Consider the following 16,436-nt stretch of genomic DNA (forward strand, 5'->3'; position numbering starts at 1 on the left):
AAACTTTCTTAAAGACGTTGTTTTTTTATAAGATAACATTCACTTTTATCCAAGCATTTAATAAGTTTTTTTCAATTTTACTAGCATATATTCTCTTTACTCTTTAATTCATTTGTTACATCTTTTATATATTCTCTTCATTATTACAGGTATATTAGGAAAAGCAAATATATGCCTTACACATTTATTATTTTAAATTGATTTTAATTAGTTTATTGATAAACGTAATGGATAAAGTTTAGCTTATATTTTGAACCGGAGGGAGTATCTTTTAGTAGATTGCCACGCATCAGGACTGCATTTATTTGGAACTTATTTTACTCTATCATATTTTTATTTTGTTTGTTTTAATGAACATATTACATATTCTATCTTTGATTTATTTTATCTAGACAATGGCTTGAAGTGCTAGTAGTAAGCCGGAGGCCCTTAAATTGCATGTGATTGAAGTATTTGTGGATCTATAATACAATAATAACAATTTCTGCAAGTTTAGTTATTGTTAATATCGATTGAGGTAATCAAATCTAAATTGCTATTATAATTTATCAATTAGAGGTGTGTTGTTTTATAACCATGTTAGCTATGACTAATCTTTCCTAACATGATTTGCGTGTGAATGTACTATGATAGTATATGTTGATTACAGATGATAAGTTTTTTTTTTTTTAACCATGATAGCCTTAGTTGAGGTTAAGTATCTTTCCATCATGGTTAGCCCCCTTAAAGATGTGATAACTTCTAAATAACCATGATATGGTATGTTTACTGGTTTTATTCCTTTCTATCATAGTTGGTTTTGGTTCTAATGAGATGAGTGGTGATGTTACAATAAATATTTGGTCATCCAATCCATTTAATCATGTAATGTAATTATATATATATATATATATATATAACAAAACAAATACAAATGTGTGAATGAACTAAAATAAGATAATTAACAATACATAGTAGACGATCTTTATGAGGTATATGGGAATTCACAATTCTATTTGAGGTCTTATGGAGAGAAAAATTAAATGTCAAGAGCTGCATGAAAAACTGAAATTAAACAATTTATAACATAAATTAGACAATTTGCAAGAGGTCTATAGAAATTTACAATTTCATTTAAGGTCCTGTGAAGAGAAAAATTAAATACCAAGGATTATATGAACAACTGAAATTAGACAATTTACAAAATAAATTTAAACACTTTTATTTCTTTTATTGTGGATCCCTTACTCTAATTTGAAGCATTTTTATTTGTTTTATTGTTTGCAATTTATAATTTTATATGCATATTTCTTTCCTAATAAATTTCAATTGTGCTTGTCATAATTTTACAATGCAAATTCTCTCACTCTAATGATTTAAGTATTAAGAGTTGTATGAACAACTAAAATAAGACGAAATTTGTGTTGTAAAATTATGACAAGCGCAATTAAAATTTATTATAAAAAAATATGTATATAAAATTATAAATTGCAACCAGTAAAAAAAAATTGATTCAATCATTAGAGTATAGGATCCACAATAAAAGAAATAAAAATTGTCTAATTTGTATTGTGAATCATCTTATTTAAGTTATTCATACAACTCTCATAACTCTCAACATCTATTTTTTTCCTGCACAGGACCTTAAATGGAGTTTTAAATTCATGTATACCTATTGTAAATTACATAATTTGTATTGTAAATCATCTAATTTTAGTTGTTCATGTAACCTTTGACATTTAATTTTTCTTTCAACATGACCCTAAATAAAATGTGAATTGCTATATATCTTTTACAAATTGCCTAATTCGTAATGTCAATTGTCTAATTTCAATTGTTCATGCAACCTTTAACATTTCATTTTTCTCTTTATAGGACCTAAAATGAAGTTGTGAATTCCCACATATCTTTTGCAAATAGTCTAATATGTGTTTTGAATTATCTTATTTTGGTTGTTCATTTACACATGAGCATTTGCATGTATTTTGTTATATATATTTTTCTTTACATCATATAACTAAATAAATTAGATGACTTGATGGTTATAATATATTTTGTATACCAAAAAGTCATGGGTTCAAACCCCATTAATCACATTATTTTGAGTGGGGGGGGGGAATCTTTACAAAGGGACTATGAGTTCAAACCCTCTTGGCCACCTTATTTTTAAAAACAAATCTTTGGCAAAAGAAGCTCCAGCCACCAACATCAAGGGTTCCAACAGTCAAAACTCCAGTGAGGTTGATATAATGCAAGGGTATAGTTGTATTTCATTTATAATATTTAACTTTATTTTGGCCAAAGGGGCTAAAATGAGTTTCAGAATTTCATGAAGAATGGTGGAAATTAAATTACTTCATAATGGGTTAAATTTGAGAGGAATAAGAAAGAAGGAGAGGAAAGCAGAAAAAGACAAAAATTCTCCTTCCTTTTTCTTCCATTTTTCTAAACCAAATAGCTTTGCCATCTCTTTTCCCCACTACCTTCCTTTCTGTCCACTCTAGATAGACACTGGCTAAAAGATCAACTAAATTTATAAAATTTCAAATCAGTTTTAATAACTAAGTTAGAATTTAAAAATATTAATAAATTTATAATAAAATAAAAAATTCCAAAAAATTTATCAACATTTAAAAATAAAAAATTAAATAATAATATTGTAAATTTACCAACATTTGAAAATATCAATATTTAAAATTTTGTAAATTTAATTAAAATTTTAAAATTTTGAAAATTAAACTATCATTTTTTTAAAAAAAATTCAAGAAAAGTCTAATCTTTTCGTCTTTTGAGTTTTGACTTATAAGACTGGTTCTTTCAATTATGATTTAATGTAACTCGATTATTAAGTTGTTACTAGTCTAAATTCGGTCCTTCATCTCACGTTTAATAATTTAATTCTTATCGTACATGACTTGTTTTGAGTCATCAACTAACTATTTTATGTGGCAAAAAAAATTCCCTAATGTCATTAAAAATTGCCTTCTTGCATTCAAACTCAAGTCGTGCATCTAGTAAGAAATTCAAAAAAAGAAAAAAGAAAAAAAGAGAGAGCATTTGGATTTCATCACCCTCTGTCAGCAATGTCTTCAATTGATTGATGACTCAAAACAAGTGATGTATAATGAAGATTAAATTATTAAATGTGAAAATATAAGAAAATGAGTTTTAAGTGCGGGCATAAATTAAGAAATCAAGTTGTGTCTAATTATAGTTGATAGATTAAAGTATTTCTCCGGTCTTAAATATAAGACCTTTATACTAGTGGTCTTGTATTTAGGACCGGAAGAGTATAAGTGATCTAAAATTTTGAGGAAAAAATAATTTTCCTTTTATAACAATCAAGGATGCTTTTATAAATCGAACCTCAATTGGTGTGAATATGCATCTCTAGAAAGTCTAAAAGGGTGTTTTAAATCCTCCAAAAACATTTTTAAAAAATATTTTGGGAAAATCATATTGGAGGTGCCGATACTTTTTTTCAATTTTCAATTTGGTACCTATGTGTTTTTTGTTCTTAACTAAATCTTTATTTTTTCTCTATTAACATCATTAATCCTTATGTAGAGACTAAAAATATCAATAGAACAAAGTTATAAGAGCTAATGTTGCTAAAAAGATAAAATTAAATGTTTAATTAAAGGGAAAAAAAACACATAGGTACCAAATTAAAAATTGAGAGAAAGTATAGGTACCTTCAATATGGTTTTTCCAAATATTTTTATATAAATTGAAACAAAATTTCTACCACTTAAGTTTTCAAACTCCCTAAAATTACTTACAAAAGCCTATTCCAAATACTATTAAAACTTGAACACATTATCTAAACAGCCTCTAAGGTTGGTTTTAAAATAAGCTTTAGTTTATGAGGCCCAACTCCTATATGCTAGGCCAGAAGATGGCTTCACTCGTAGGAATCCAAACCAACTCGTTTTTATATACGGACATGGTTTGGGTTTAATAATATAATTAGTTCTTCTGAATAGAAAATTAAGGTTTGAATCTTTATTAAAAAAAGTGTTCATATTTAATATCACATAGTATCTCAAATAAGATTGTTTCAAATAAAAAGATATGTATGCTTAATAAAAAATAACTCGTTTTTTTTCCTTTTTGTTTTAAAAAATCATGAAAAATTGAAAATATTTTTTCTTTTAATTTTTACATAGCGACTAGTGAACTTTATACAAAGTTTTAGTATAATTTCTTAATTTTATAATGTATCTTCTCAATTGTACACCCCTAATATTATTGGTCTCAAATAATTATTTTTTGTTCTAATCATTATTTTTGAAGAAAATCAAATCTAATATGTTAATATTTTGTGCTTCAATATAATTACCAAAGATAAGAGCTATAACTTGTTTCCAATATTCAGGACTTTAATCAAACCAAGCTTCCGCAATTGTCGAATCTTCCTGTTGAACAGCTTGTTCTTTGCGGCCTGAACCGGTAAGAAAATTCCCTTCCATTAGAATGATACTTGAGAGTTTCCTATCTCATATTAAAAAATATTTTATTAATATTTAAAATTTTAATAATGACTTTCTATAAAGAAACTAATAGTATTAGAATTAATATTAAAAATTTATAAAATTAAAAAATTACGATAAAGTTTAATGCAAAATTAAAGAAGCAAGGATGCGCTTTCGTCACTAATAAAATAAAATATCTAGCATAGCCATACTCAACTGCTATCAGATTTCAAATTGTTGGACCGCTTTGCATTTACAGGCTTGCGGATCCACAGGAATCTCTCCACGTTCAATTGCTGGGACAGACAGTCGGCACGTGTGACTTTACCAGTGTCGTTTCTTTCCGGGTTTTTTTTAAAAAAAAATATTTAAATCAAATTTTTTATATTCATTGTATAAAAAGTTCTCCAATCATATATAATTAATCAATCATGTGTGCTATTTTTTCTTATAAGTTTATAATTAATATTAATATTTTAAAAATAGAATAAATATTATGCGTGATTAGACAACATATGTAAATACTGAAAAAAATCATATACTTCCCAATCATTAATATGAGAGTCACTTGATCCATGACGTATTTTGGAAAACTTAATTTAATTAATTAATTATAATCAATATGATATTTTTTTTAAATATGCATACACGATGAATTATAAATTAGATTATAAATTAGATAAATTTAGTTAAATTGGCAAAACAAAGATAAATTTATTCTAACAAATATGATTAGTATAAGAAATAAAATAAATTAAAATTTTATATTCACAACCGAATTTAATCTCACAACTAGTTTTTTCAGAGGAAAAAAACACCGGCACCCTTAAAAACGATCTCCATTGACTTGGTCGTCCTCACGCTTCTCCCCCAATCCTCCGAGGGTTAATGTGCATAAATTCTGCATCTCTCGGTCTATATTGTTTATAGTGGACATACGAATGCCAAATATTAATTTATTTTCTGAATTTAATGTTGTATGATCAAATTAGAGTTTCTTTGCCAAAATGAAAAGGCAAAAGTTAGATCTTTTCAAAAAGAAAATGCTCAGGTGGCTCTTGTGTGAGTACTGGAACTTGGGAGGGAAATTTGGATGATCACAAGTCACACCTTAGGGTTTCTGAAGATTGCAGATAAATACAGTAAGGCTTTTCTACTGAGCATTTAAAACAAAAATTAATTATTAAATAATTAAATAGATATTTTTACAATATTGGATATTAAAAGAGACTGTAATATTGCAGCTCCACTGAATACACGTTGAATGGAAAGATTATGAAAAAGTCCCAAAAAATTATAATTATAAATAAGTAACATATGAAAAAATTAATACTGATTGTTCAAAATTACATATAAATATAAAAAAACCAATGGTGTTCATATTTTTTCGGTCAAATAATGGTGCTAATATTAAATAACTAAAAGCATATTTTTTAAATTTAAAAGACTAACATGAAATTTGAAGTAAATTTAGAGGTCTAGACATATAAAATTATATATTTCTTGTTTTTTTAGGCTGTATCCATGGCTTTACTGCTTTCTTTTTTCTTTCTTCAGCTTCGGCTACTGGGGACATGTATTCTGTCTTTTTGATTATCAATAAAATGGACTGCTGTTTTCTGGTAAAAAAAATTAACCCAGAATTAAATCACGAATAAGGATTCCGTTGGCCCAAAAAAAATTACGAATAGGGATTGAAAATATCAACTTCTATTAATTGTTTTGTACAATCCTACCTGCATGGATGAAAATTAGTCAATGATAATTAATGAATTAATTAATTCTTAGGGAAAATTGCAAAAAAAGACTTTGACAACTTCAACAACTTCAGATAGTTGTGAAGTTGTCAAGGGTCCCTATCTGCGTTTTTACAATTCCAAAGTCTTTTTTACAATTTCCCCTAATTCTTATAGGTACAGGGGTCGTTTTCGGATGGATAGTTATCTGCTTATTTGTATGATTTATTAGAAAGGATGCGCCTAATTCAACGGTTAATTTATGTGACTCAAACGTATATGTAATATGTTCATTTTAAATTATATAAAATTAAAGCCTTGAATTTTAAAAAACCAATGCAATAATTAAAACTTATATGTTCTTCTTCTTTTTTTGGCCAGCAAAACTTATATGTTCATTTCAAATTATATAGCATTCCCAGCAAAAAAAAAAAAAAGCCTTAGAAAATTATACTATTAATGTAATTTTTAAAGGATTTAGATGCGTCAAATACTCTAAAGTATTTTTTTCAGGATTTTATGATACATCTAGTACTCTGAAATATTTTTTAACTGCGTTCAGTATCACAAGTATTTTTAGTGTATTTAGCACCTTAAAATATTTTTTTAGATACTTCTAGTACCCAAAATATTTTTTGGTACATCTAGCACTAAAACAAAAACAAAAAATTCAAAGTGTTAGATGCATATGAAAAATATTTCAAGATGCTGAATGCACCACTAAATATTTCAAAGTGCTGGATGCACCTAAGAAAATATTTCGAAGTGCTAGATACACTTTAACCCATTTTTAAATTAAACAGGGATCAATGAATTTCTTATGTATTATTTATCACATTACTAACTTTTGTCATTAATTTTTTAACATATTTTTTTAATAAAAACACTAAATATATAGGTTAAGGCAAGATTTTTTTCAAAAAAAGGAATATTTAAATTCATGTACCATTGCATCAATATTAGTTTATTTCATATAAAATGTAAACATGAACATTACATTCTTTAATAGATAACGAGTTGACTAGAATTTCACGCTTTGCATGCGCCTATAATTAAAAATTCACAACAGATTCTTTTTTTCATGACCAAAAAATCATTTATATTTTATATTAATTCTTTTGATATAATGATCAAATTTTATTACAATACATTAAATCCCATAGATTTTATATCACATTGATATCGATTACATCATAAATTTTTTTTAAAAAATTATTATTTTTAATACAAGGCCACGTACAAGGTCATGGGATAGACAATATAATTAGATCAAGTTAGAGCTCAATGAGTTCTTACATCCAAGAGATGAATCATATAAAATCGTTATATTGACCGCCTTATAACTAAATTAATTAGTAAGCAAGTTAGTCCTCATATTTGTTAATTTTTGTTTTTGTAAATACGTGTTTAATAGTAACAAATAATAATTGAGTCAAATTAAGAAATTATAATTATAAATCTATGATACTTGAGGAAACAAGCTAGGTTATACGGCAACTAATTATTTAATTTAATTATTCTTTTTGTTATTATAAGTTTCGAATAATTAATTCATGAATAATAAACAATTAATTAAAATTAATTTAAAACAATAAATAGGTTAGAATTATGTTTTTGTTTTCAAATACTCCCTCCAATCTTATATATAAGTTTTATTTTTGGAGAGAGGTCTGATCCAAAATGTAAGCTTTACTTTTAAGTTTATCTAAATATTTATTACTTTTTTTTTCTTTATTTTGTTCTTAGTTAACTGTATTTAGTATTATCTCTCTCATATTAATATCACTCCATATGTTCTCTTTCATTATTTTTTCATTTGTTGCCTCTCTCATTTACTCTCTTAATAAATAAGGGCAAATTTAAAACAATATATATTTCTTACTTATGTATTATTTTTTAACTGCTAATTTGTTAAACATGATTCAATTATTTGAAATTTATATATAGGACTAGATGGAATATACCCTTATAATGAATAAGAAAAAAAGATGAAAGAGAATATGTCAAAAAAATAATAAAAATAATTAAGAATAATATTAAAAAAATACATTAAATGTTTAGATAATTTAAATTAAAACTTATATTATATATTTTTAATTTGGAAGCCGATGGAGTGTTGCATAAGATGGCAAGTATCATTGCATTTGTAAAGTATAAATCAAAAGATTGTGATTATTGGGGTGGTTGGTAAATTCACGAAGCTGCGTGTCCCTCGTGCCTCGCAGTAGTTAAAGCTCAAGCTCCTGCAATTCCTCGTGTATATATATTTTGCGGCCCTGCCACGGACGTGCTTGTGCAGCTGCGCCTAACTAAGTGAAGAATCGTCTCTTGCTTTCTTCGTCTCGTTGCCATCGTCTTCGTTCCTTACATCCCTCCGCCACCACCGAAGCTGAGGTACGCACTTGAACTTCTTTCTGATTCTACTTCTTGTTTCGGCTCAAATCAGAGTCTGCAATTTCTCGCGCTTTTTTCTTGGCATTTTGTGTTGTTCCACTTTCTTTCGAACCTGCTCGCATTTTGCTTCCTTGCTTAGCTGAAATTAAGTTAGATTTGTTGTTTATCTTGAGAGATTTTGTACTTTCGGTATGTTCGGGGCATTGATGATTGCATGTTCCGTGATTTTCATTTCGTTTTAGATCTGTCTAACTTCTGCGCGTTTCTCTCTTCTATTGCGTTTGCTGCTTTGGTTTCTGTATTTTGTTTGGTTACTCAGAAAAATGCCGGGAGTCCTGCATAGTGGTAGATAGTAAATTTTGTGAGATCATATGTGAAGGATAAACGATCATTTCGTTCTTGAAAGCTACTGCCGCCGTTAATTTAGTCCTTGAAAAATCATTGATACCGATTTACTCCTAGTATTTTTAAAAATACGTAGTGTTTGTTCACTTAATTGATATCGTTGCAATTTTTCTAAGATCAAATTGATGGCAACAAGCTTCTTTGACAGGACCAAATTTTTGTTATTAGGACATGAACGATAATAAACTTTCACGGACTAAGTTGATGTATTGAAATCTTCGAAGGTTTAAAATGATAGATTTCTCATCAAACAATTATGCAAGCGAGAAATAAGGAAGGAAGGAGAACTACACACAAAAGCCTCAGCTCGTCCAGTTTAAGAGAATGCTTGACTTTCTATTTTTTTACCAGATATTTGAACAATGAATTATCTAAGATAAAATTGAGATTTCTTTCTTATTGTGGTCCATATATGTCTTCACATATTTGAAGCGGGTGGGACGTGTAATAAATTGTTATTTTTGTGAACTAATCACTTTTATAATCCATACTTAAGTTCTAGAAGCTAGTAATTAACAGTACTCTGTAGATTTTCTAAATTGTTGAATATAATGTTTGTCAATTTGTGTACTGTCCTTTGGTCCCTTCTCTGTCATCTAGAGTTCTTAAGTTATATTGTGACAAGTGCAATTAGTATTTTTGAGGCCTATCAGTTTATGATGCTGCTGGTGTGGTTATCATCGTTGAAGTTAGTTTTTTGAGATTTGAAATATTATCTTATTTCTCATATCTAAGTACACTGCTTTTATGTTTCAGTTTGCAGAATTCAATTTCTTCTATTGATGGCTCCGTTGGCAGCAGCATCTTCAGATTCTATAAAGCCTAGAGGTCTTTATTAAACTTGTTTAAATGGACCATCAGATGAATATAAGTATACTCATAGGCTTACAAAATAGAAATATTAAAATTCGTAACATTTGCTCAAACTTTATGTCACAATGATAATCCATGTATTCTTTGCTCTCCTCATTCTACTGTTCATCACTGTTATTAAGTAAACATTTATTTAAGCAGTTGTAATAATTAAGAGAAAAGATGCCATAACTTTGATCATTTTCTAATGTCTCAACTTTTGTACTTTTGATAGTTCAATTTATCCTACTAGTTTATTCATTTGTTTATACAGATGTTTGCGTCGTTGGAGTTGCCCGTACACCGATGGGTGGGTTTCTTGGTACTCTGTCATCTTTATCTGCCACCAAGCTAGGTTCTATAGCTATTGAAGGTAGGCGTCAAATCCTGTGTCTGTGCTTTTAGCGTTTTAAAATTTCTGATAATTATCTATTTTTCTTTGTCCTCACATCCTTTTTATTGATATCTAGCTGCACTTAAAAGGGCCAATGTTGATCCATCACTTGTACAAGAAGTATATTTTGGGAATGTTCTCAGTGCTAATTTGGGGCAAGCTCCTGCTAGACAAGCTGCTCTAGGGGCAGGAATACCGAATTCAGTGATCTGCACCACTGTGAACAAGGTTTGTGCATCAGGGATGAAAGGTCTGTAATTTATTGCAATGGAAATCCTTTTATTTTATTCTTTTTGCCTGTTATTATTTTAAGAACAATGATGCTAAACTTGTCTTGGTCATTTCAGCTACAATGCTTGCAGCACAAAGTATTCAGCTAGGAATCAATGATGTTGTTGTAGCTGGTGGTATGGAAAGCATGTCTAATGTACCAAAGTATCTGGCAGAAGCAAGGTTAATGTTTCCTTCTCTGTGCTTAATCCATTCATTGAAATATGCTGAACTGAATCACACTGACAATTCAGGAAAGGATCCCGCCTTGGACATGATTCTCTGGTTGATGGGATGCTGAAAGATGGCTTATGGGATGTCTATAATGACTGCGGCATGGGCACATGCGCTGAATTATGTGCAGATAAACATGAAATTACTAGAGATAATCAGGCACTTAACAGAATTTCTATATTGATTAATTCAGAAAGATTGTCATATTGGATCTTAATTGATGTCTCTGTTGGGTCTGCAGGATAATTATGCAGTTCAGAGCTTTGAGCGTGCTATTACTGCCCAAGAAAGTGGTGCTTTCACATGGGAAATTGTTCCAGTTGAGGTTTCCGGGGGCAGGGGAAGACCATCCACTATTGTTGATAAGGATGAGGGTCTGGGAAAGGTAATCATGCAAGTCAAACTCTTACCAGGCTAAAACTCACTACTGTATCCAGAGACATAGAATGATAGAAAGATACATATCTGTGGGCTCTTTATAAGCCTTATGCAGTACTTTTAGTTTCAAGAGAGTTTTGAACTCTTGATGAGAATATTGATTTTCAAAGCATGAGAATACTGCCTTGTATTCTTTATCAAATACATTTATTTTGACATTAACACAAATAATTAATTGGAATATTGGAAATTGCAATCCACAAGTTTTTTCTGCAAATATACAGTCCTATTTATCATGTATTAGTTGCAGAATCTGTTAACTTACTGTACTTTAAGGTTCTTCACTACTTCACATAAGCATTTGAATGTAGATATTTTATTTAGCTCTTTTCTTCCCAAAAAGATTTACCTTGGCATTTTGATATGCTAGTTTGAGCTGCCAAGTTGCGAAAACTAAGGCCAAGTTTCAAGGAGAATGGTGGTACAGTTACTGCTGGCAATGCTTCCAGTATAAGGTTAAGTAACATCAACATTTTATCTGGAATTGTTCTTCAACTTTTACCTGTTCATCTTGTTCTGCTTTCATGTTTACTGTGAGATTTTGGGAGTAACGTAACGTTAAGATCTAAACAAGAAAGTGCTGGGAGTATCGTAATGTGTAAGTAATCTAGAAATTGAATGTTGAAGAGCTTGAATGCCTGGTGACAGCCGTATATTTTGCAACCCATATTTTGGGAGACGTGGTGGAATATAGAGGGAGAGTGGCAAATGCTAATCTCCCACACATGCTAGTATATATCTCATAGAAAGTCCAACTCAATTTATTTTTGTTTTCCCTAATATCATTGCATGCCACTGGTGAATGAACTAACTTGACTGTTTTGAGTCACAGAATTGCTATCATTACTTGTACAATATATTACGTGGTTTCCTCTCTGGTTACTTTTAAGAATGCTAAATCTTCGTATGTCTTTAGTCAAGCATTTCTCTTTCTATTGACCTGCCCTAGCTTCTCATTGTGAAAATATTAGGCTTCTTTGACCCCTAGTTTGTACTAAGAAAAAGTCTCTCTGACAGTGACGGTGCTGCTGCATTGGTTTTGGTGAGTGGAGAGAAGGCACTAAAGCTTGGCCTTCAGGTTATTGCAAAAATAACTGGATATGCTGATGCTGCTCAGGTACCAATAAAAAAATATTTTAACTACGAACTAGAACTTTTGGACATGGAAGGATTAGAATTAGAAAGAGAAATATTTTATTATTCGCATTCTTTTCCATGGTTGGTGCAGTAGCTCCACTTACTGCTAACGAGATTGACATGTACAGGCACCAGAGTTCTTTACAACAGCTCCAGCTCTTGCCATTCCTAAAGCTATTTCCAATGCTGGGTTGGAGGCCTCCCAAATTGATTTTTATGAAATTAATGAAGCCTTCTCGGTAGGAATCATGTGAATATTTTAGTTGAAGTAGTTTCTTAAATTCACTTATTCTGTCGGTTTTAATAGTTAACATTACCAATTGTAGGTTGTGGCAATTGCAAATCAGAAACTTCTTGGGCTTAACGGGGTGAGTCTTTTGTCGTTAGGCAAAACTTGTAAGCATATTCATTTCTGTGCATTTCTCTATTTTGAGGAACTTCAAGGCAGTGCATTGTCTTTATTGGGCATCTACAAAGAGCTCTCTCGACTATAGCAATGAATTCTTTTATGTGCTCACCCGTATATTTCTCTGGTTTCGACATAGTCATTACTAGCTCTGAATTGTCATCTTATGCATTTTACTGATGTAATCATTTTAATTTTCAGGAAAAAGTAAATGTGCATGGCGGAGCTGTGTCTCTGGGTCATCCTCTTGGCTGTAGCGGTGCTCGTATTCTGGTGACTCTTTTGGGGGTATGTTTTAGTTGATCACTATAAATATCTTGCGACAGATGATTTTCTTAATCCAGTTTCACCTAGTTCAATTATCACTATAATGCAGGTACTGAGGCAGAAAAATGGCAAATATGGCGTTGCTGGTGTTTGCAATGGAGGTGGTGGGGCATCTGCCCTTGTTGTGGAACTCCTGTAAGCCTTTTCCAAGTTTGGTGTTTGTCTTGCATTTTATATAACTGCCTCTTAAAGCAGCGCAATTTCAACTAGCTTTTCCTGCTTATGGTAAGTTTGGGGTTTCAGAATTTGATCACAAGGAAGAAGATATATTTGGTAGATTTATCCCCTTGGTAATGTATGGTGGAATCTTGTTAACTTGCTATTAGCACCAATAGTGGAAGGGGAGGTTAGATTTGGTGTTACATCTTGTGAAAGTTTGATTTCTATTAGGATCAATATAGTATTTCTGTTTTATCTGCAATATGTTGTCTTCAATAAGTCAGTGGCGTGTCAAGCCTTAGGATTTACTTCTCTCTCAGGCTTCATGCCTGCATTGCAAGAATTAATTTGCTACATGGAGGGGTTTTAGAGCTACAAAGTTTGACTCTTGTGTCATTCTAATTTTTAGAAATATGTTTCAGCAGAATGTCGTGAATGTGCTGTATTTATTCAGTCAACAAGACACCCACAGAGAGAGTAAAGATTATTGTACTTTCCAAGCCTTTTTTTTTTTGGACTGAGTACTTTTCAAGCTTTAATAGCAAAATCGGGACATAAAACATAATAAAATAATTTCATGAACTTTAAGCTGAGATGAAAATGTTGAAACTAGATCTACACCTGTATGTCTGCTAATATGATTAAACGCCAGATGACTCGTGAACTCTTGCTATTCAAATTATACGTTAATTACACTTTTTAATCATGGTTATCTTTTTTAACTGCCTTTTTTCGTGTAAGTCACGTTCTTTTAACCTTGTTATCTATCTCTCGATTGTACGGAAAAATCTCAGGTAAAATTGGTTATAATACATTTTAAACCATGTTTTCACACTAAACACAATTTTTTTCCCGGTTATGTTGCATCAAATCTAAGGTGTGACTGTATTTAATACTTTTCTGTTTTTAAATATGAAACTTATTTTATGATATAATTTATATTATATTTAGGGTCATAGGAGTAAATTTTTTCTTGGGTAATGGGGGCAGGAAGCCCAATAAAATAAACTGTCCGTTTGGTTCATCGAATTAGAGGGGATACAATGTAATGTAATAATAGGGAATGGAATGTAATGTAATAAGAATTACATGAGTTTATTTGGTTTGATATTAAAATTAAAAATGATGATAATAAATTGAACTTTTATTTATTTAATTTAATAATAATATAGGTCAAAAGACTAAAATAGCCCATTCCCATTCTCTTCACCTTTACCTTCTCTCCTGCCGTCACTTGCTTTCCTTCATCTTCAGTTGTTATCGTCATCTCTCAACACCAGAAACATCAATATCCTACCTATAAATCTGTATTCTATGAATGGTTTTGATGAAGAGTGAGCTGTGAAGAGCCAGAGAGAAGGAGACATTCATGACTTGGTGGAGGAGGGGCCTAGAGTTAATGACGCCATCAATGACGGTGGGATAAGTGATGTCGACAACGGTGGAGGAGATAGATAGAGGTGGTAGAAGAAAGTTCGAATGAGGAAACGAAGATTCTTTGCTTCTCATCCATCCCCCCTCATCGCAGATCTGGTTGAGCTTATAGCTAAAAAATGGCGATACAAATCTGGGATACTCTTGATGGTGGAGAGGTGAAGAAGGTCGTTAGATCTATTTCATTGGAGATGAAAATAGTGAGGAGTTTGGCAAAAGTCGATGAGAGTGAATGTATGGGAAGCAAGATGCATGAAAGAAGTTCAAGGGTGAATAAAATCAATTTCAAAATTATAAAGGTAACATCGTCTTTTTAATTCAATTATAACAGGTCTGCATCCTCATTCATGAGTTCTCCCTAAGTAATCCTGATGCACTCAGTTAATGTAATCAGCATTACAAAATGTAATCTTGTTTACATTACATAAACTCAACCAAACATTTGAACAAGCTCTTTACATTATAATTACATGTAATCCAACCAAACAAGCTATAAAGCATGAGGGGTTCAAATCCCGAACAACAATTTTGGCACAGATTCCACGTGTGAGAAGGAGCAGCATCAAGCCGTGAATTTTGAATACTAATTTATGTTGGGTTAATTGTAACAAATAACTTACTTTGGGAGATTAAGGGTTTGTTTGGTTGGAGGGGAGGACAGGGAAAATGAGCCCCTCCCCTCATTTGGTTAAAAATTTTGGAGGGTTTTTAAAGGGGAGCCAAATTTTTGGACCATTATATCCTTATAGATTTTTTAATATTTCATTTTTATCCATAAAATATATTATTATAATATTTATTTCAAATAAAAATATATTATCCTAAGTAAAAAAATAAAAAAATACATTATTATAATTAAAAATTTATTATAAAAATTTATTCAAAAATAAAAAATTATAATATTATAAAATTAATTTTTTTTATAAATATATTATTTATTAAATATATTTTAAAGCTGGAAAAAAAGATAGCCTAAAGAGAATAAAATTTCATTTTTCTTAGAGCATATAAACTTAATTTGATTATTTTAAATATATTATTATATTAATTAGAATAAAAAATTACTGTACCAATTTTTTAATACACATATTAACATGATAAGATTGAATTTTTATTAAATTATATAATTTAAATTAAGATGTAAATTAATTTATATAATATATCAATAAAAAACATAAACTAATATGTAAGGGTAAAATGGTAAATTGATTATTACTATCCCTCCCATCCCCTCCTTGAACCAAACAAGAGATCATTAAATATCCTCCCCTTCCTTCCATTTTAATCAAACCAAACAAGGTGAGGATAAAACCTCCCCTCCTTCTCCTACCCTCCCCTCAAACCAAGCAGGCCCTAAGGAAATTAGCTAAATTGGTTATTTATAATAATCTTTACAATCAATAGAAATATTTTAGAAAAAGTATTATAAATTTTAGAGACAAGTTAAATTAAGATTTCATATGTGTGTGTATATATATGATAAAATTAAATTTTTAATTAGTTTTTATATTAATGATTGGTACTACATAACAGTCATAACTTTGGCAAATTTTGATTAATTGGGCCCCATATATTAAGACCAAATGCCCAAACATGTAACGTAGCTGGCTTGGCCTAATAATGATGGATATCAATTGTCCAATGGTAAGCCCAATTTAGGCCTTATTTCCCGCCTTATCTCATTGTCAGTTTTAAAGCTCACATCTTCATTGGTCTTATGATAGAAGGGGTTAGTCCTACCTATATTTAGTAATCGATATTGTCTCAAATAAAATTATCTTTAATAAAAAACTTAT

At 30.1% G+C, this 16,436-nt stretch overlaps 1 protein-coding gene across 1 annotated transcript; it reads left to right on the plus strand.

The window, feature by feature from the left end:
• Positions 1-8,452: 8,452 nt before the first annotated feature.
• Positions 8,453-13,602, plus strand: LOC114737035 (acetyl-CoA acetyltransferase, cytosolic 1). Its single transcript, XM_028924932.1, has 13 exons — positions 8,453-8,584; positions 9,746-9,817; positions 10,116-10,214; positions 10,312-10,485; positions 10,583-10,688; positions 10,760-10,898; positions 10,981-11,152; positions 11,554-11,632; positions 12,195-12,294; positions 12,443-12,553; positions 12,641-12,682; positions 12,922-13,008; positions 13,097-13,602. Exons 2-13 carry the CDS (start codon positions 9,772-9,774, stop codon positions 13,184-13,186), a joined length of 1,245 nt encoding a protein of 414 aa, XP_028780765.1. The 5' UTR covers positions 8,453-8,584; positions 9,746-9,771; the 3' UTR covers positions 13,187-13,602.
• Positions 13,603-16,436: the final 2,834 nt, after the last annotated feature.

The sequence above is a fragment of the Neltuma alba genome, unplaced genomic scaffold (genome assembly GCF_004799145.2).
Source record: "Neltuma alba isolate B1F8T4 unplaced genomic scaffold, ASM479914v2 tig00013398_pilon, whole genome shotgun sequence".
Taxonomy (NCBI): domain Eukaryota; kingdom Viridiplantae; phylum Streptophyta; class Magnoliopsida; order Fabales; family Fabaceae; genus Neltuma; species Neltuma alba.

Bases quoted from the DNA above. Each gene is read 5' to 3' on its own strand.
- LOC114737035 (XM_028924932.1), top strand. From the start codon at position 9,772: ATGGCTCCGTTGGCAGCAGCATCTTCAGATTCTATAAAGCCTAGAG. The intron at 10,486-10,582 runs GTCTGTAATTTA...TGGTCATTTCAG, and splicing joins TTGTGCATCAGGGATGAAAG to CTACAATGCTTGCAGCACAA. The intron at 12,683-12,921 runs GTGAGTCTTTTG...TTTAATTTTCAG, and splicing joins AACTTCTTGGGCTTAACGGG to GAAAAAGTAAATGTGCATGG.